The sequence below is a fragment of the Cervus canadensis genome, chromosome 26, assembly GCF_019320065.1.
Source record: "Cervus canadensis isolate Bull #8, Minnesota chromosome 26, ASM1932006v1, whole genome shotgun sequence".
Taxonomy (NCBI): domain Eukaryota; kingdom Metazoa; phylum Chordata; class Mammalia; order Artiodactyla; family Cervidae; genus Cervus; species Cervus canadensis.
In genome coordinates this window covers 41,323,449-41,344,849 of record NC_057411.1, presented here as the reverse complement: position 1 = coordinate 41,344,849, position 21,401 = coordinate 41,323,449, and the positions used below count along the sequence as shown (strand labels likewise).

The 21,401-nt window shown below is 48.9% G+C and overlaps 1 protein-coding gene across 1 annotated transcript in view; it reads left to right on the top strand.

The window, feature by feature from the left end:
* Positions 1-3,873: 3,873 nt before the first annotated feature.
* Positions 3,874-21,401, top strand: part of SLC2A9 (solute carrier family 2 member 9) — a 220,702-nt gene continuing 203,174 nt past the window's right edge. Inside the window, exons 1-3 of the mRNA XM_043448459.1 lie at positions 3,874-4,052; positions 7,356-7,455; positions 16,120-16,218. Of these exons, the coding sequence (XP_043304394.1) occupies positions 7,393-7,455; positions 16,120-16,218 (162 nt within the window). The 5' untranslated portion in view covers positions 3,874-4,052; positions 7,356-7,392. The remainder of the gene's footprint in view (positions 4,053-7,355; positions 7,456-16,119; positions 16,219-21,401) is intronic.

The following is a 21,401-nucleotide window of genomic DNA, read 5'->3' as shown; positions in this document are numbered from 1 at the left end:
AACCATTATTATCATCATTATTTGTATATAAAGAACTCCTTGGGGAGTCTGTGTGTGGTTGCACTTTCTGCCAGGTTTTCCTCTTCCTTTTATTTATTTAATTTGTTTTAAACTGAAGGATAATTGCTTTACAGTATTGTATTGTGAAATGAAGTGAACGTCGCTCAGTCGTGTCCGACTCTTTGCGACCCCATGGACTATACAGTCCATGGAATTCTCCAGGCCAGAATACTGGAGTGGGTAGCCTTTCCCTTCTTCAGGGGATCTTCCCAACCCAGGGATCAAACTCAGGTCTCCCGCATTTCAGGCAGATTCTTTCCCAACTGAGCCACAAGGGAAGCCCAAGAATACTGGAGTGGGTAGCCTACCCCTTCTCCAGTGGATCTTTCTGACCCAGCAATCGAACCAGGGTCTCCTGCACTGCAGGCAGATTCTTTACCAACTGCAACATCAGGGAAGCTGCACAGTATTGTATTGATTTCTGCCAAACATCAACATGAATTAGCCATTTGAAGGCTGTGCCCCAGAGGTTCCCAGTGGCAATTTCTCAGCTTCACAAATCTTCCTGTCCCTTCAGTTGGTTGCCTGGTCTTGATCGCTGAGAACACAGATACCATTTGACAGAAGTCCCCCACCTCCGCACTTCCAAACCTGCATCCTGCCCATGCTTCACCCATAATCTGTTCTCTGATTCCACACCTACTGCCGGCCCCTTTCTCTGCTTCTTCTAATGGCCAACATTCTGGGAAGATTGGTCTCCTTCTCCTAGGGCATCCAGGCTCTTCCTGCTGCTGCTGCTGCTAAGGTGCTTCAGTCGTGTCTGACTCTGTGCGACCCCATAGATGGCAGCCCAGCAGGCTCCTCTGTCCCTGGGATTCTCCAGGCAAGAATGCTGGAGTGGGTTGCCATTTCTTTCTCCAATGCATGCATGCTAAGTCGATTCAGTCGTGTCCAACTCTGTGCGACCTTATGGACAGCAGCCCACCAGGCTCCTCTGTCCACAGGATTGTCTAGGCGAGAATACTGCAGTGGGTTGCCATTTCCTTCTCCAGGCTCTTCCTACCCGCTTCCTAAAACTGTTTGGTGGCATTTCAGGGGGCTCTGCAGAGCTCTGGTCCTTTCTGTCTCAGTGCAGAAAGAATTCAGAGAAAGGCAAAGTGATTGGTAAGAAGGGAAGTATTAGAATAGGATGCTTATGAAGCTTACACATGGGTGGGTAAGAGGATGCTGGGCTCTGAGAACTTAGTGGGCTACAGTTTTATAATCAAAGGAAAAGTGGGGCAGGGGAAAAGACCACATTCTTCCTCATTCTTGACTAGACATCATACTTCCATCATAAGCTCTTCCTCCAGGCTGGGCAGGGCAGTTTTCTTGTTTCTATATGGTCAAGCCAGGACTGTCATGACACTATGAAAAAATTATTTCAAGTCTCAGTACAATGAGGGTCTTCACTTTGAAATGCCGTCTTTCCACAAACTATTGTTTTTTATGTGTGCAGAGAGCATGTCTTCGAGGCCAGTTAACTTCCTGAGCTCACCGTGCAGGGAGTGGGTCTCATGCCACCATTGTTTTACTGTCTGGGGGCACATCGCATACTTCTGCTGCGTGGGTTTGTTGCTAAGCAAGCCTGCTTGGGTTTGTGGTTAAGCAAACCTACTTTCTTGAGTGATCATTAACTTACAGAGGTCTCCCATATTTTTCCCACGTACAATCCCCTAGTGGGATTAACGACTCAATCACCTACTTTGTCCGTGTACTCTGTCCCTATCACACCCACTCACACTCCCTAGTGGCCTCCATGTGGCCATAAGCCATGGACACTATTAGCTCCTCTTCCATGACCCCTGAGCCGTATTCAAACTGCTGACCACTCCCATCCTCTTAAAGTTCTCCTGCCAAAGTTCTCTCTCCCTGTTTTTTCTGAGTCAGTTTCCTTTGCCATTTTCCATCCCCCACCTGCTCTTTTCTGGTCAAAATTCCTTAGGAAGTTTTTTCTCCACTCTCTTCTGTGACGTACCTAATCCCATGGTGTTAAATGTCATTAACGAATCTCCGGTCCAGACCACTACTTGAGCATTGCTCCTATTTCCAAGTGCCCAAGTGACATTTGCACTTGGATGTCACACAAGCATCTCAGCCACACACTTCCAAAAGAGAATTCTTTATTTCCTCCCATCCCCAAATCTGCTGCTTTGAGTCTTCTGCTGCTCACTGAATGATGGTTGCCATTAATTAGACACCAAGGATTTGTCAGGCATCACCCCAGGCCTTTAATGTACATTCTGCCTAGGCTAAGAATCATATGAGAGGGTGGTAACCACCATCCATTGATGGATAGAGAAACAGACCCAGACGTTAGGTAACTTGTCCTGGGTCACAGAGGCAAAACCAGGGTTGGCACCCAGGTCTCTGACGCTAACATCCTTGCTCTTCACACTCTGTCCGTGCCTTTTCAAATCAGGCTCTGGTCTGAGTGTTTGGAGACCATCTTCATCCCTAGGTACCTGCATGATCACCACCTTGCATAACTCCAGGGGACATTGACAGTGTCACCTGTGTGAATGGAGCTCCTTGGAGCCCTATGGTGACAGCCATTCACATAAACCAGAAGGGATGTGCAGCCCCTGGAACTTGACAGGTGGTGGCCATGGACATCGTCACGCTGGCTTCCTTGGTCCCCTCCCATCTCACCCGATACCATTCTTTTTTTTAAAGCGTATTTATTTTTAATTGGAGGATAATTGCTTCACAAGGTCATGGTGACTTCTGACATACATCAACATGTATAGGTATACATATGTCCCCCTCCTCTTGAACCTTCCTCGAACCTCCCACCCCAACCCACGCTTCTAGGCTGACCCCATTCTGACTCCTCTCTTCCACCCCACCCACACCACCCCAGAGGGCTCCCTTGGCTAAAACCAGGCACTGTCAGACTCCGTGGGCACAGAGATGGGTCAGCTGTGGCCCCAGAGTGTAAGGAGTGTGTCAGGCAGAGTTCTCCAGAGAAACAGAGCCAATAGGATATATATCTAGATAGACAGGTAGATATTGATAGAAAAAGACAGAGCTTTTAAGGAATTAATTCACATGATCATGGGGCTGGCAAGCCCCAGACCCATATGGCAAGTCCACAGGCTAGAAATTCTGGCAGGAATTGATGTTGCAACCTTAGCCTGAAGGCTGGAAACTCAGGCAGAATTTCTATGTTGTCATCTTAATGCAGAGTTTCTTCTCCTACGGGGCACCTTAGTCTTTGTTCTTAAGGCCTTCAGCTCATTGGATGAGGCTCACCTATGTTATGGAGGCCCACCTACTTTACTTAAAGTCAGCTGATTGCAAATGTGCGTGCATGCTCAGATGCTTCAGTCACGTCTAACTCTCTGTGATCCCATGGACTGTAGCCACCAGCCTTCTCGGTCCATAGGATTCTCCAGGCAAGAATACAGGAATGGGTTGCCATGCTCTCCTCCCGGGGATCTTCCCGACCCAGGGATCGAATATTCATCTCCTGAGTCTCCTGCTTTGCAGACAGACTCTTTTCCGCTGAGCCCCCAGGGAAGCCCTGTTAAATGTGAGTCATACCTAAAAACTACCAGCAACAGCTTGCCTGTTCTCTGAATGTCTAACCACACAACTAGACAGCTCGGCCTTGCCAAGCTGACACATAAAATGAACCCTCAGGAGGGGGTCAAAGTCACGGTCGAGGACGCAGATGAAAGAACCATCAGCGGTTCAGTCCAGTCTGGCTCCTGCAAGGCTAATAGAACAAAGCTCGGGGAGGCACAGGACAAAGTGACTCAGACTTTCCAGAAGGCACAGACGGACAGCAGAGAAGGTGAGCCTGGAAGATGAGACAAAGACAAGAGGGGAGGCAGTCCAGCCCGAGGGCCAGCCTAAGAGACAGCAAGAGGGGCCTGAACGTGGAGGTCCAGTGGGCGGCGTGTCCCTGGGTGTGTGCTGGTCAGACGCAGGTGGGTCCCGCCATGGAAGGCCTCCAGTCGACATTGTCAGGCGGCTCACGTGACTTCAAACTCAGAGCCTGTTAATGCGTAAGAACTGCTTATTCTTCCAGAACTATAGTTTTTAGTCTACTTGGCTTCTTGACACCCTAAGGGCTTCATTCTTCCAAAAAATAGCTTTCTCTTTCATTTGAAGACATTCTAAAAGCTTGCTTTTCCAGTTGTAGAAGTGATTGGTTTGTTTTTTTAGTGTAGAAAATTGGAAAACGTAGGAAAGCAAATCAGATACACACTGGCTGAGAAAGCGCAGATGAGCGGTAACTGCTGTTGTGTGATGCTGCTTGAAGGATGTCTGCTTCCTCTGCACAGAGATATGTCCTGAGCCGTCCGATCATCTCTGCAGACTATCTCCTGCTGTGCTCTGTCCCTGCTGGGCCAGACCTCTTACCTTCCATACACCCCTTGAGAAGTCCCTATGCTCCCCTTAAACTGTCTCTTCTGCCAGAATGTAAGCTCCATCGGGGCAGGGTGAAGTCTGTTTTGCTCAAGATTTCATTCCAGTAACCTAGATACTTAGCGTTAAAGTGTTAGTTGCTCAGTCGTGTCCTACTCTTTGTAACCTACCAGGCTCCTCTGTCCATGGAATTCTTCAGGGAATCTTCCCAATCCAGGGATTGAACCTGGGTCTCCGGCATTACAGGTACATTCTCTACTATCTGAGCCACCAGGGAATCCCTCAATGCTAAGAGTTTAATGAATAATTATTGTTCATTAAGCTTAATAAATAATTTAATGCATAAACATTTTTGTTTTACATTTAATTTTAAATTTAAAAACACATGGGTGTAGTTTAAGTACAGTAAAGGATCCACATTGCCAGCATTCGTTGGATCATTGAAAAAGCAAGAGAGTTCCAGAAAAAAAATCTACTTCTGCTTTATTGACTATGCCAAAGCCTTTGACTATGTGGATCACAACAAACTGGAAAATTCTTAAGAGATGGGAATACCAGACCACCTGACCTGCCTCCTCACAAATCTGTATGCAGATCAGGAAGCAGCAGTTAGAACTGGACATGGAACAACAGACTGGTTCCAAATTGGGAAAGGAGAACGTCAAGGCTGCATGTAGTCACCCTGCTTATTTAACTTATATGCAGAATACGTCATTCGAAATGCCAGCTGGATGAAGCACAAGCTAGAATCAAGACTGCTGGGAGAAATATCAATAACCTCAGATATGCAGATGACACCACCCTTGTGGCAAAAAATGAAGAACTAAAGAGCCTCTTGATGATAGTGAAAGAGGAGAGTGAAAAAGTTGGCTTATGACTCAACATTCAGAAAACCAAGATCACAGAATCCAATCTCATCACTTAATGGCAAATAGATGTGGAAACAGTAAGCAACTTTATTCCTTTGGGCTCAAAAATCACTGCAGATGGTGACTGCAGCCATGAAATTAAAAGATGCTTGCTCCTTGGAAGAAAAGTTATGACCAACCTGGATAGCATATTAAAAAGCAGAGACATTGCTTTGCCAACAAAGGTCCATCTAGTCAAGGCTATGGTTTTTCCAGTAGTCATGTATGAATGTGAGATTTGGACTATGAAGAAAGCTGAGCACCGAAGACTTGATGCTTTTGAACTGTGGTGTTGGTGAAGACTCTTGAGAATCCCTTGGTCTGCAAGGAGATCCAACCAGTCCATCCTAAAGGAGATCAGTCCTGAATATTCATTGGAAGGACTGATGCTGAAGCTGAAACTCCAATACTTTGGCCACCAGATGTGAAGAACTGACTCTACAGAAAAGACCCTGATGCTGGGAAAGATTGAAGGTGGGAGGAGAAGGGGACGACAGTGGATGAGATGGTTGGATGGCATCACTGACTGGATGGACATGTGTTTGAGTAAGATCCAGGAATTGGTGATGGACAGGGAAGCCTGGTGTGCTACAGTCCATGAGGTTGCAAAGAGTCAGATGTGACTGAGCGACTGAACTGAACTGAACTTAAAGGATCCACCTGCCAATGCCCGAGATGGGGGGTTGATCCCTGGATTGGGAAGATCCCCTGTAGAGGCAAATGGCGACCCATCCCAAAATTCCTGCCTGGGAAATCCCAGGGACAGAGGAGACTGATGAGCTATAGTCCATGGTGTTGTAAAGAATCAGACATGACTTAGTGATTAAAAAACAAGTATACCTATTTTTAATGTTGACTAGTGTGGGATTGGGGGGAGGGGGAGAAGGGGACTACAGAGGTTGAGATGGCTGGATGGCATCACCAACTCGATGGACGTGAGTTTGAGTAAACTCCGGGAGTTGGTGATGGACAGGAGGCCTGGCGTGCTGCGATTCATGGGGTCGTAAAAAGTCAGACACGACTGAGCGACTGAACTGAACTGAGTGTATATTCCTTTATACATCTTCCTCATCTTGTCAAGTAAGAATGTATTCTCAACATTTTCCAATGATATTAGGTATTCTTCTTTAACATAAGCTTCCAGCACATGAATGTACCAAAATTTAAACTTTCCTCTTAGATATTCTGTCCTATTGTGAAGACCATTTTTCTACCATGAAAAATGTTGCAATGATCATCTCAGGCTTAAATCTTTGTACATTTTAATTACTGCTTTAGGCTAACTATAAACGGAGTTATTGGGCAAAAGGACTGAAATATTTTTACAGCTCTAGAGACATTTTCAAACTTCAGAAAAGCTGTATAGTTTTCCACTTCTGTTGTGCTAGTGATTCGGGTTCCAACTGTGCTGCATGTGTGTGTGCTAAGTCACTTCAGTCATGTCCAACTCTTTGTGACCCCACGGACTGTAGCCCGCCAGGCTCCTCTGTCTATGGGATTCTCCAAATAAGAATACTGGAGTGGGTTGCCATGCCCTCCTCCAGGAGATCTTCCTGACCCAGGGATCAAACTGCCTCTCTTATGCCTCTTACACTGGTAGGCGGGTTCTTTACCACTAGCGCCACCTGGGAAGCTCCTACAATTGTGCTAACTGTTTGGTAATGGTTTCAATTTGACAGGGGACATGCACTTTGTTTGAATTCATGCTACTTTTATTTTCACATCTTGAGGACAGAAAGTCTAGGGTTTCCAAAACACGCCCCATCATAAGAGGGATCTTACGAATGAGGATGTTCTGGGGAGGGGCCGATACTTGATCAGCGATGTGGCAGGGGTGGGAAAACACAACAGTTGTCCAACCCGACTGTCTTGTAAACAGAGAAACAGGCCAGAGAGGAACAGAGACACCCGGGGCTCTGGGGAAGCTGGGCCCGCCACCCTGGCGTCCTCACTAGGGCCTCCTCTCCTGGGTTCCTCATCTGTGACAGCCAGTGTCTGTCTAACCACTTCTCCCTTTTTTCTCCTTTTCAGGAACAAAAAAGCCCAGTCCAAAGGCTGACAAGGAACCATGAAGCTCAGGGAAAAGGTCTCAGCAGATAACAAAGGCAGCGGCTTGGAGAAAAAGAAACTGGTCAGTCCTGGTTCCCTTATGTCTCCCTGGTAGGAGCGTTCAGGTGACTCGGAGGTGGTCCCTCCCAGGGGGAGGTGGAGAGGGCTTAGCACCGAAGGATGAGCAAACTTAGGGGCGCTGGTAAATGGTGTGTGTGTGGAGGAGTGTGTGAGTGTCAGGACAGGCCCGACAAGCCCAAGATTGCTGGGTTATGACCACATTCTTCTTTTAAAAAATTGTTGTGTAAAAATTGAATTATCGTTGATTCACGATGTTGTGCTAATTTTTGCTCTACGGCAAAGTGATTCAGTTATGCATATAGACACATTTTTTAAAATATTCTTTTCCAGTAGAGACACAGATGTAGAGGACAAATGTACGGATGCCAAGGGGAGAAGAGAGGTGGTGGGATGAACTGGGAGTTTGGAATTGACATACATACACCATGATGTCTCAGTTCAGTTCAGTCGCTCGGTCGTATCCGACTCTTTGCGACCCCATGGACCGCAGCTCACTGGGCTTCCCTGTCCAACACCAGCTCTAGAGACATATTTTCAAACTCCAGAAAAGCAGTATAGTTTTCCACTTCTTTTGTGCTAGGGACTCGGGTTACAACTGTACTGCGTGTGTGCATGCTAAGTCACTTAAGTCATGTCCGACTGTTAGAGACCCCATGGACTGTAGCCCGCCAAGGCTCCTCTGTCCTTGGAACTCTCCAGGCAAGAATACTGGAGAGGGTCGACATATCCTTCTCCAGAGGATCTTCCCGACCCAGGGATCAAACCCAGGTCTCCTGAATTACAGGTGGATGCTTTACCATCTGAGCCACTAGGGAAGCCCTGGACACGTCCTCGATAGAGTAAATTGCCTTAGGACCTGCCCGAGAGCATGGGCACAGACCGCGTGGTTGGGGGGCTGGCATCAGATTTGCAGATAGGTGAATCCAGGCTCTGCCTGAACTTCTGTTCTTCCCCGTGACGTCAGCCTAGAGGGTCCCCCTGAGCCTGCTGGGAGGGTGGGTGGTATTGCTGGTGGGAACAGTTGGCGGAGGGCAGAGCAGCGCAGATGTGTCTTGGGAGATGGTTAATGGGAGCCCTGGTTATAGCTGTCATCCGGTTCACAGAGCCTCACCGGAGGGTGCTCATCACAGAGGCCTGGCGCTCAAACGGGGAAACCAGCCTTAGCAATGGTCCAGCTGCATCCCACAGGCCCCAGCCCTTTTCTTTGCTGCTGTGGACACCGACACGAGGTTGGGGGCGGGGGGACCCAGGGGGGCTCTTTCTACAGGGAGTACTCACCGTGTCCTTTGTTGAGAAAAGGATGAAACCAAGAGCACTGGGCCAAGAAACAGCTCGTTAGGGGGACGGGGGATGTGAAGAACAATGACGAGTATTCATCGTGTGCTTGGCTGTAGACCGGGTGCTGTTTTAGGTTCCAGGGTTTTTAGTGTTCTCCATGCACAAACTCCTCAGATCTTAGCAAGTCTAAGAGGCGGTGGCACCATCGATCAGGCCCATTTTACAGATGAGGACACCGTGCCAGAGAGGCTGAGAAACTTGCCCAAGAGCTCACAGGTTGTCAGAAGCCAGGCTGAGACCCAAAGCCAGGCGGTCCTTTGGGCGCCACTGTCTGGGGGTTAACCTGCTGAGCTGTGGCAAGCAGAGAGAGCAGCTCTCATCACGTTCATCAAGGCTTTCAAAAGAACGGAGCTGTCTGTTTTCTCACCTTGGGATGCTCTGGGGTGGCCCCTGGGAATCCAAGGTCCCCCATCTGTCTGAAAGAAGAAAGCAGGGTTAACCCCAAGGCCAGGCTTCCTAAATAGGCGAGCCAAGCCTGGAACTTGAGCCAGGACAGTTGGGTTCCCATCTCAGTTATATGACGTCACTGCTAAACTCTGGGCTGGTTTGGGGGTGGGCGGGGGGGGGCAATTGACAGACAGTCAGTTCCACCAATAGGAAGAACTCTTCAGGCTAAGCACTGCCTCCAGGCTGCGCAAAAAAAAGGGGAAGTGACTTCCTGAAAGTTTCTTTTGTTCCACTGAGGGTTGTCCAGCCCGGGTTTCTGGAAGAGCCCGTTGTGCAGCGCAGGGTCAGGGCAGCTGCTGGAAGGCTGTCCCCACCCTCCACTCCCCTCCATGACCTCCCCGCCTCCCCAACCCCACCCCCAGCCTCCAGTCTGCACCCCGCCTGGGTGGTCGGGCCTTTAGTGTTTTCAACCACCATGGGGAACCTGGAATAGTTTTAAATGAAAAATGCAGGTCACTGACCCAATGTGAGTTTTAGAAAGATCAGGAAGACCCGCCCTGTTAAAGATGAGGAGACCAGGGTGGATATGTGGAAAGGCCTGAGTCAAGGAGCGGGTGGAGGAAATGAGATGATGAATAAGACACCCCAGGGGGTGGAGGAAATGAGATGATGAATAAGACACCCCAGGGGACCACAGAGCGGGTTCCTCTCTGCACAGTGAAATAGCCATGCTGCCCCTCCCACACTTCAGGCCCCAACTCACTCAATTATTTTGCTTCTCCCCACACCCCAGGGCACCCGCATCTGCAGGACTGGCTCTGCCCTCTCACCCCACGCCCTTCTCCGCCTGCATTATTCCCCTGGCTTGCTCATCCTGTAAGAGTCGGCTCTGGAATCACCTCTTCCAGGAAGTCTTCCAGGATCAGCCCCAGGTTGGCTCAGTGCCTCCTCCGTGTCTCCCAGGGGAATCCTCAGCTCTCGCATGTGAAGTCACAATCCAGAGCTTCCATGTTAGAACCCTGCTCTGGACCTGGCTCTGTGAGGGGAGCTGGCCAACTGGCTGAAAACTGATTTCAGAGACAGCCAATTCTCCCAGCAGCCTCCCTGCAAGACTGATACGCAGAATGAATATTGCACTGAATCATTCATGCACTCAGTAAATAACCAGCCTAATTATTCAGGGTTGGCTTTTTCCTTTTGGAAGTTTCGGTTCCCCACTGAGCTGCTCCCTTCTCACTGATCTGCATCCCTGGAGCTGGATGTTTTTTTGTGCACTTGATAATCCACACTCCCAGAAATTCTGCTGTGATCCATAGCTTTTATTTCACCATGCGCTTTCTATTAAACCCAGGTTGCCTTCTTCAGGTCTCTCTTTTGTGGATTTGCAGCCGCCCTGGCCTTCTAGGGGTCCTCCATTCCCCGAGCCTGCCATCATTCTCCTGGTCTCTGCTCCTGGTCTCTGCTCTGGGCGCAAATTGCCAAGGCATGTCCTAGACATGATTTAAGGCCTTTCTCTGACATCCGAGCAAGTCAGCCGCACATGGAGTTAATTCGCATGACATCCTGGTGTGCATGAGGGGTCTTGCCTCCTTAATGCTTCCCCTGAGCCAGCCCGCCTGAACGAGCAGGGCAGAGTAACAACCAGTGGCAAATTCTTTTTCTTCCAAACCCACAACTTCCCCGCTTGTTCTAGAGCTTCAGGGCAGCCTGTCTTCATCTCCAATATGTTGCTCAGGGCTGTGTGTTTTCTATTTGAGTCTCGGAATGACTCTGCAGGATCATCAGGGCGGCATCAAGCTCCCACTTTGCACTTGTAAATGTGGTAGCTCAGAGAAGCAAATCAACTTGCCTAAGGACACACAGCTAAATAGCGGTGGAGCCACAGTTGGAACCCCGCCAGGCTTCTCCAGGAGCCAGTGATCTGCCTGTCCCAGGCCTCAGGGAGATTTTGCTCTGGGTTCATGCTAGCTGCTCCCCTCCCAGCCTGCTGGCCTTAAGAGGGGAAAAAAAGACGCCAGAGAGTGTCAACGTCAAATTGGCACGTGCCATCTACCTCTGCCCGCCTGCAATGTGGGAGACCTGGGTTCAATCCCTGGGTTTGGAAGATCCCCTGGAGAAGAGAAAGGATACCCACTCCAGTATTCTGGCCTGGAGAATTCCATGGACAGTCCATGGGGTCGTAAAGAGTCAGAAACGACTGAGCGACTTTTCACACCTAAGTGCCTTTCAGGTTCCCTCTCATCTACCTCTGCAAAGATTAAATCTTCAGCTCCTGCAGCTGCTGACCTTCAACATCCCCTGAAGGGAGTTCAGGATGGAGGTAGGGAATTGGGGCACTCTGTGCTCTGGGAAAACTGGCAGGACAGGTCTTCAGATAGGTATTTTCAGGAGCTGATAGTATGAGCTCAGTTCTTACATCTCTTCATATCTAGAAAAGCACTTCATCCCTTCATGGTGACATCTGCTCTTCATGACTAGCAGAAAACTTTTGCCAAGCTAAGTGCTTGATTGCATGAACTCACCCAGGTGGTCTGGTATTTCCATCTCTTCCAGAATTTTCCAGTTTATTGTGATCCACACAAAGGCTTTGGCATAGTCAATAAAGCAGAAATAGATGTTTTGCTGGAACTCTCTTGCTTTTTCAATGATCCAGCGGATGTTGGAAATTTGATCTCTGGTTCCTCTGCCTTTTCTAAAACCACTGGGCTTCCCTCATAGCTCAGTCAGTGAAGAATCTGCCTGCAACGCAGGAGACCTGGGTTAGATTCCTGGGTTGGGAAGATTTCCTGGAGAAGGAAATAGCAATCCACTCCAGTATTCTTGCCTGGAGAATCCCATGGACAGAGGAGCCTGGCGGGCTACAGTCCGTGGGGTTGCAAGAGTCGGACACGACTTAGTGACTAAACCAACCACTTCACCCAAATCATATATATATTCACCTTCCCCCACCACCTCTTTGGAGCAGTTTCTCAGAGCTATCTGAGGTGCTGTCTCCAGGGCTACAGTCCTCATTTTGCCCCAAATAAAATTTCACAACTCTCACGCTATGCAATTTCTTTCTTTCTTTTTTTTTTAAGTAGACAGAAGAATCAGGTACTCAGGGTGGTGATTTCTGGGAAGAGAAATTTCCTTTTCAGGGCTCTCCAGCTGCTGCGGAGAAGACTTGTGAATGGGGAAAATTTTTTATTGCCCATTTCCTGTTCAGACAAGATACAATTGCCACATTTCCTGTTCGGCGCCCCCGTGCCCTGCCTCCATGGACTCTGCCTCCTGATTCAGGGAGATGGCCTGGCAGAGCCCCGACTGGAGGTGCTTCGGGCGAGCCAGCTGCGGGGAGGGCCAGCGGGCGGGTCTTCGCCAAACAGGACACAGCTCAGCTCCCCTTACCCACAGCCACCCAGGGCCTCACGGGCGTGCCCATCCGAGGACTGTGATGCTGGGCAGGAGGAGAAAGGTAAACACAGAACCTGGCCTCTGTCCGGGCCACGGAGGGCTCTCTCGGCCTTCCTGAAAAGCCTCTGGTCTTGACTCCTGGCTCCTGGACCCTGTGACGTTGGCTGCGGGGCTCCAGCTCTGACATCGCAGCTCCCTGGGCTCCTGCCAGCTTCTTCTGGCAGCGTGGCCGTGCTCGGGCAATGAGGCCACACAAAGACCTGCTCTCATCACAGGCGCGGTGCTGTGCCCTCCCATAGTCTCCATCCCCACCGTGGGGTGGGTGCTGAGACCTGGCGGGCATGCAGGGCTGGGGGCTCTGGGGGACAGGGCTCTCAGCTGCGCTTCTCTGCCCTCCGATGGGTGCAGACAAGGACGTAATGACCAAGGCTAGGAGTGAGGGAAGCCCGGGGACCCACACAGCCCAGGGATCAAAAGGAGCAACATCTGAGCTGAGCCCCAGAGGATGAGTTTAAAGATGAAAGGCGATGGAGGTTGGGCTTGGTGTCCAAAAGTGATTCTGTTCCATCAATGCATCCCATTCAGTCCCTGCTCCTCTTACTGCAGAAAGCACTCTGGCCCCACACTTGCCAGCGTCCGTCTCTATGGTCCATAAATCCTCCTTCTGGCCTCCGTCTGATCACCAGTATTTACAGAGCACTTTCTCAGCAGGTTTGGGGCCTGGAAGCAAGACCCCCACCTTCAAAAAGTAAGACCCACACCAATTATCCAGCCTCTGCTGTTGGTACTCAGGGTACCTACCCCCGGACACCTACTCTAACTTCTTTCTTCTGCAGAATATCCCATGAGGTGGGTCTGTTGCAGGGAAGGGCCAATTCTGACTCTGTTTTGGAACTGTTTCTTTGACTTGCTTTCCATGGCTTTTGTTATTATGATCATATATAAGGGCCTGCTTCAGAGAACCCTGTCCCTCTGGCCGACTGTTCAAGTGCCTTTGTTCAGAACACTGCAGAAAGGAAAAAGTTAACACAGTCCCTGCCCAAGACTTACCATTCTAGGAGATACTTGCAAGATTAATGACCTTTTTACTTTGTTTCCTCACAACTCCCCTGCCCCATCTATGTTCTATAAAAGAGCCAGGCATCCAGACCCTGATAAGATGGTTGTTTTGAGACATTTGTCTGCTGTCTTTTCGGCCTGTTTGGACTCCGTAACAGGTCTGTTAACATCCCCATTTCACAGACGAGGACTTCAAGTCACAGAGGAACTATATTACTGGTCTAAGTTTATACAACTGTAACTGGCAGAGATGGTGTTGTGGTGGTTTAGTCGCTAAGTCGTGTCCAACACTTGCGACCCCATGGACTGTAGCCCTCCAGGCTCCTCTGTCCATGGGATTCTCCAGGCAAGAATACTGGAGTGGGTTGCCATTTCCTTCTCCAGGGGATCTTTCCAACCCAGGAATTGAACCCAGGTCTCCTGCATTGCAGGCAGATTCTTCACCGACTGAGCTACAAGGGAAGCCTCGGCAGAGATGGGGGTCAGACAAAATAGATAGAAAAGTAAAAATGAGGAGGTGGGACTTTCAGGGTGACTTTCAAGGGGTCTTAGATATGAAGGTCTCCAGAAGGGAGGATTTCAAGGGGCACAGGGGCATCAACCAGGGTGAGAGACTTTGGCACGTAGCTTAGGCAACAGGCATTCTGCACGGCTTGGTCAGAAGGAGCAGAGAGAGAAAACAGAGGAAACAGCCTTTCAGAACAGTGGCTGTGTGCACACACCCTCTCAACGTCCTCAGCCAACTGCACATCCACAACAGTCTATGCAGCTGTGGCTACAATTTACAGCTGTGGGCTACAATTTGCTCATTTTACAGCTGGGCAAGCTGAGGCCCAGAAAGGTCAAGACCTTGGACAGGTCCCAGAGCCACGGTGGAGCAGTCCAGCACTGGAGATTGTGATGGAGGAGGCTGCCAAGGTGGGCCAAGCAGGGAACTGGCTGTCAGAGTCTAGCTTCCTTTTCTGGTCAGGGTTTGATTTATTTCCTTGCCTCAACAATTAATATCATGTCTACTGCTGCATCCCTTGAGCTTCGTCAGGGTCTGGCACCTGGAACACACACACACACATGAAAAATGATGGAGAGAAAGTGCCTTCTGAGAGCACCAGGTCCCCCCCCGCCTCCCAGGTTCTGACAAGTGGTCCACGCTTTCCTCGCCAGGTTAGGATGGCAGCCCCTCCCACCTCCAGCCCCTGCCTCTGGCCAGCCTTTGCCAAGGGGCCCAGCTGCTTGTACTCCCGGTCCCATGGTGGCTGTGGCCATCCACGGATGGGTCCAGCGGGCAGGATTACATGGAGACAAGTGCTTGGCCCTCCAGGCCAAGTCCTGTCTCTCTGTCTGCGGGTCCTTGTGCCAAGGTGCTCACACCAGCCTGTAGGTGGACAGCACATCCTGGAACAGAGCACGTGTTGGGGTGTGTGCCTCCTGGGGCCGTCAGCCCCCCAGACGCTGCACCCAGGAGAGGAGTCAGTGGGGGAGGCAGTGTGGTGCAGCGGGTGCTGCAGGGGGGCTGGAGCCGGACCACCTGGGTGGGCTCTGGTCTCCATCCCAGACACCACCAGCGTCTGCTCCGTGTAGAGTAAGGGAGTTAGAGAGGGCAAGGTTTCGAAAAAAGAATGAGACCGGCACTTTACAGGAACAGATCACCTTTAATGGGGCGAGAAGGGGCAGCAGTGAGATTAGTGAGCAGCTGCACTAACCCAAGAAAAGAGTAAGTATATAGATATATATGTGAAAATCTACTGTCTTAAGAGGGCCAGTTCTTCTCCAGGGTTGTTCGGATTAGTTATCTCTTAAATGGCTGGAGCAAGGAATTCTGGAGATCAGCCAGAGGCTGGGACCAAATCAACCTTAATGTAATTTTTTTTTTTTCCGGGTGAGAGAGTTCTTTGTTTTGCATAGAATGGTGGGGAGGACCCAGAGGGGAGTTTTAGCTCCAGGCTGTTTTGAGCCAAGTAATTTTCCTTCACTCCGTGCCTCTGTTTCCTCACCTGTAAAATCAAGATAAAATGTACTGATCCTATGAGTCTGTGGGAGAATTCCCAGAAAGCGCTGAGAACAGATGTCTGGCCCCGTAGCTTTTAGCGAGAGAACCCAGCTGGCTGCTGCTGGCAGCTTAGCCTGGCTTTGCTTTTTACCTCGGAGATGAGTCAGAGACTGGCCAGATTCTGCTAAAATCACAGGGTTGTAGCTGCTCACAGCACCTGCGAAGGACGTTAAGTCTGCGTTGCATAGATCTCTTGCAGCCTGACAAATGGGGCAGTCGTGTGGCCGGGGGGCTGGGGGCGGGGGGTGGCGGACGGCAGACTGAGCTCCGGGGACTGGCCACGCCCACCTGGACCGGACCCAGACGGGAGCCCCTCCTGGACGGCTGGCATCCTTACCCTGGGAATCCTCCCCAGGGAAGAGGACAGCCCACCTGCGTCCTGCGGGCCCCTGGCTGTGCCCCCGAGCGCCGGCTCTGACCTGCTTTGCTCTCCTTTCCCAGGACTGGTCCTGCTCGTTGATCGTGGCATCTCTCGTGGGCGCCTTCGGCTCCTCCTTCCTCTACGGGTACAACCTCTCGGTGGTGAACGCCCCGACTCCGGTGAGTGCCCCCGCGGCCGCGAGAGGCGCCCGGCAGAGGGCGCTGCAGCCACGCGGAAAGCCGGGTGTTACCACCAAAGCTTGGATGGTACCCCATTCTGCAAACCTTTGCGGGCCGATTCTGTGCCAGACTCCGGCTGGACCCTGGGGTGAGGGGAGGGACAGAGAGAGTGAGGGCAGACCCCGCGCTCGAGGGGGAGGTGGGAGATACAGAAAGAGGATGATGGCACAGCGTGGAGTCAGTTCCTTGCTCCTGGAGGGTCCTGGGAGAGTGTAGGAAAAGGAGAAAGGGTCGTAGGAGGTCCCAGGGTCCAGATCCTAAGGGTCTTATTCCGGGGCCAGGAATATGGAATCTGAGGCTCACGGAGGGATCTTAGGCATATAAACATTTCCCTGATCTGTTTTTGTTTGTTTGTTTGTTTTTTCTTGTCTGTGTTTATGGCTTTTAATCACAGCTAGAGGTCACTTGGCTATCTGTTGGTTTAAGATGCATCGCTGGCTCTTGTTTTCTTCTGAAATCAGGTCACTGGGTGCAGTTCCCCAGGCCCTCCTAACATCACTCTGCTCGTTTGCACTTGAAAGTTTGGTTTGCACCCACCGAGACTGTTAGGTTTTGGTTCTACCTATTCCTGGAAGTGCTGGCTTCTACTTGACCAAACTTCATCCCTGGGGTAAAATGGATGGGTCAAGGGTGGTGGGACAGGAAGACTTCCTGGAGGAGGTGATATCAGAGCTGCATCTTGACTGTGGAGCAAAGGCACAGAAGCCTGAGATATGAAACATTTGCAGAAATGCAGGTCTGATACAGTTGGAGCCCAGGATGTATTTTGGAGAGTGTAAGGGCGTGAGCTAAAGAGGCAGATGGAGTGCAGGCTATGGACTTCGCCGGGTGTTTGTAAGGCTTCTCCTAGTTTGGGGGCCTAGCATGCTGTGTGCAAAACACATGGGGAGGCCGAATCAGTGAATCTCAAAGGGATCCCAGGAGCCCTGACTTTGCAGACATGCCTCAGGGATCCAGCCTCCATCTGTGCAGAAAAGCACCGTTTTTTCACTCTGTTAACCCTTTTATGTTTGGGGCTCTGTCAGTTCATTTGAAAAATTGATTCCGATACTAAAAATGGTTTGAAAAGCCAGGAGGACTAGATGGCTTCTCCGAACGCTGGCAGCAATCAATGGCTTTGATTTTGTCATTGTGATGTCATCCTGAGATGGGGTCTGATTTGTCCATAATTGCCTTTAAGAGCATTGGGAATTTGCAATCTTTTATTTACTTGGGCTTCCCAGGTGATGGAGTGGTAAAGAATCCACCTGCCAACGCAGGAGATGCAGGAGACTCAGGTTCCACCCCTAGGTCCGGAAGATCCCCTGGAGAAAGAAATGGCTACCCACTCCAGTATTCTTGCCTGGGAAATTCCATGGATCGAGGCGCCTGGAAGGCTACAGTCCATGGGGCTACAAAGAGTCTGACATGACTAAGCACACAATTTGTTTATTTATTTGGCTGTGTTGTGTCTTGGTTTCGGCACACTGTACCTTCCTTGCATGCTGCGGGATCTTTCACTGCAGTACATGGATTCTCTAGTGTGGCTCACGGGCTTCGTGGATCCGTGGCATGTGGGATCTTAGTTCCCAAACTAGGGATTGAACCCACGTCCCCTGCATTGCAAGGTGGATTCTATAACCACTGGATCACCAGGCAAGTCTCTGGGAATTTGCACTTTTGCTTCATCTTGATAATCCAGCAGAGCCTCCAGTGGAGGGTAGAGGATCTTTGCACTTACAGCTTATGGGGCAAAGAGACATGTAAAAGTTGTAAAACTTGAACATGGAATAGAATGATATGAGCAGAAACATCATAGTTCAAGCAATGATCATGGGGACAGGAGGAAGGAGTAATCGTGTCGTTCACTCATTCAAAACTGTTTTTAATGAGTAAACTTTATGTTTTAGAGCAGCTTTAGGTTAGAGAAAAGCATGGAATTCCCATATACTCCCTGCCCCCACGCATGCAGTCGCACCCACTCTGAACATCCAGAGCCGTATCTTTGTTATATCTGATGAACCCACCTTCACACATCCTTATCAGCCAGAGCCCACAGTTTACATGAAGGTTCACTCTTTGCGTTATACTTTCTACAGATTCGGACACAGGCATGATGACTGGCAGGCCCGCCTGGTGGCTCAGTGGTGAAAGAATCCGCCTGCCAATGCAGGAGACGGGGGTTCAATTCCTGGGTCGGGAAGATCCCTCTTTGCTATCTTGTCTCTGCCTTTGCTAAATAGAAGAAATGACAAAGTCTGAATGACAGCACATCTGTTTACTGAATATTTTAAGCCCACTGTTGATACCTACTGCTCAGGAAAAAAGAGTCTCTTGAAAATGTGATTGCTGACTGACCGTGTACCTGGTCACCCAAGAGCTCTGATAGAAACACACAATGAGATTAATATCATTTTCCTGCCTACTAACACATCAGGTAGACAAGATCGGGTGCATGAGGATTGGTATGGCTGTAGATCAATCCCAAAGGAAATCAACCCTAAATATTTGCTGGAAGGACTGGTGCTGAAGCTGAAGTTCCAATACTTTGGCCACCTGATTTGAGGAGCTGATTCATTGAAAAAGTCCCTGATGCTGGGAAAGATTGAAGGCAAAAGAAGGGGGTGGCAGAGGATGAGATGGTTAGATAGCATCACAGACTCAATGGACATGAATCTGAGCAAACTCCCAGAGACAGAGAAGGACCAGGAAGCCTGGTGTGCTGCAGTCAGTGGGGCTGCAAAGAATCGGACACAGCTTTAGTGACTGAACCAACGAGAGAGCTTATACAACCTCCATTCTACTGCCTGGGGATTAAGGGGTAATTTTGATTTCCAAGTCTTTTTAAGAAATACATTTTATGCGAAGGATAGGGGGAAGCAATAGTTACAGAGTTTTGCTTGGACATGTTTGTGTGTGTGCTCAGTCAATCAGTCATGTCCAACTCTTTGTGGCTCTGTGGACTATAACCCGCCAGGCTCCTCTGCCCATGAAATTTTCCAGGCAAGAATACCAGAGTGGGATGCCATTTCCTACTTCAGGGGGTTTTCCCAAGCCAGAGATTGACCCTGGGTCTCTTGTGTCTCCTACATTGGCAGGCGGATCCTTTATCACCCATGCCACTTGGAAAGCCCATCATGGACATGCACACACGGCTATACTTAAATAGATACCCAACAAGGACCTACTCTACAGCACATGGAACTCTGCTTATTGTTATGTGGCAGCCCGGATGGGAGGGCAGTTTGGGGGGAGAATGGATCGGTGTATATGTGTGGCTGAGTCCCTTCATTGTTCACCTGAGACTGTCACTACATTGTTTGTTAATTGGCTATACCCCAATACAAAAGAAAGCTTAAGATGTTTTTTATTTTTTATTTTTTTAAAGTATTTTTTTTATTGGAGTATAATTGCTTTACAATGTTAAGTTCGGCTGTACAACATATATCAGACATGTCTACATATATCCCAAGCCTCTGAAGCTTCCCCCTCCCCCATCCCATCCCTCTAGGTGGACTATAGTTTTTGTTTTTTTTTTTGACTTGTTTTTTTTTTTTTTCCAGTGGGTTTTGTCATACATTGATATGAATCAGCCATGGATTTACATGTATTCCCAATCCCGATCCCCCCTCCCACCTCCCTCTCCACCCGATTCCTCTGGGTCTTCCCAGTGCACCAGGCCCGAGCACTTGTCTCATGCATCCCACCTGGGCTGGTGATCTGTTTCACATAGATAGTATACATGCTGTTCTTTTGAAATATCCACCCTCACATTCTCCCACAGAGTTCAAAAGTCTGTTCTGTATTTCTGTGTCTCTTTTTCTGTTTTGCATATAGGGTTATCGTTATCACCTTTCTAAATTCCATATATATGTGTTAGTATGCTGTAATGTTCTTTATCTTTCTGGCTTACTTCACTCTGTATAATGGGCTCCAGTTTCATCCATCTCATTAGAACTGGTTCAAATGAATTCTTTTTAATGGCTGAGTAATATTCCATGGTGTATATGTACCACAGCTTCCTTATCCATTCATCTGCTGATGGGCATCTAGGTTGCTTCCATGTCCTGGCTATTATAAACAGTGCTGCGATGAACATTGGGGTGCACGTGTCTCTTTCAGATCTGGTTTCCTCAGTGTGTATGCCCAGAAGTGGGATTGCTGGGTCATATGGCAGTTCTATTTCCAGTTTTTTAAGGAATCTCCACACTGTTTTCCATAGCGGCTGTACTAGTTTGCATTCCCACCAACAGTGTAAGAGGGTTCCCTTTTCTCCACACCCTCTCCAGCATTTATTGCTTGTAGACTTTTGGATAGCAGCCATCCTGACTGGCGTGTAATGGTACCTCATTGTGGTTTTGATTTGCATTTCTCTGATAATGAGTGATGTTGAGCATCTTTTCATGTGTTTGTTAGCCATCTGTATGTCTTCTTTGGAGAAATGTCTGTTTAGTTCTTTGGCCCATTTTTTGATTGGGTCATTTATTTTTCTGGAATTGAGCTGCAGGAGTTGCTTGTATATTTTTGAGATTAATCCTTTGTCTGTTTCTTCATTTGCTATTATTTTCTCCCAATCTGAGGGCTGTCTTTTCACCTTACTTATAGTTTCCTTTGTAGTGCAAAAGCTTTTAAGTTTCATTAGGTCCCATTTGTTTAGTTTTGCTTTTATTTCCAATATTCTGGGAGGTGGGTCATAGAGGATCTTGCTGGTGATTTATGTTGGAGAGTGTTTTGCCTATGTTCTCCTCTAGGAGTTTTATAGTTTCTGGTCTTACATTTAGATCTTTAATCCATTTTGAGTTTATTTTTGTGTATGGTGTTAGAAAGTGTTCTAGTTTCATTCTTTTACAAGTGGTTGACCAGTTTTCCCAGCACCACTTGTTAAAGAGGTTGTCTTTTTTCCATTGTATATCCTTGCCTCCTTTGTCAAAGATAAGGTGTCCATAGGTTCGTGGATTTATCTCTGGGCTTTCTATTCTGTTCCATTGATCTATATTTCTGTCTTTGTGCCAGTACCATACTGTCTTGATGACTGTGGCTTTGTAGTAGAGTCTGAAGTCAGGCAGGTTGATTCCTCCAGTTCCATTCTTCTTTCTCAAGATTACTTTGGCTATTCGAGGTTTTTTGTATTTCCATACAAATTG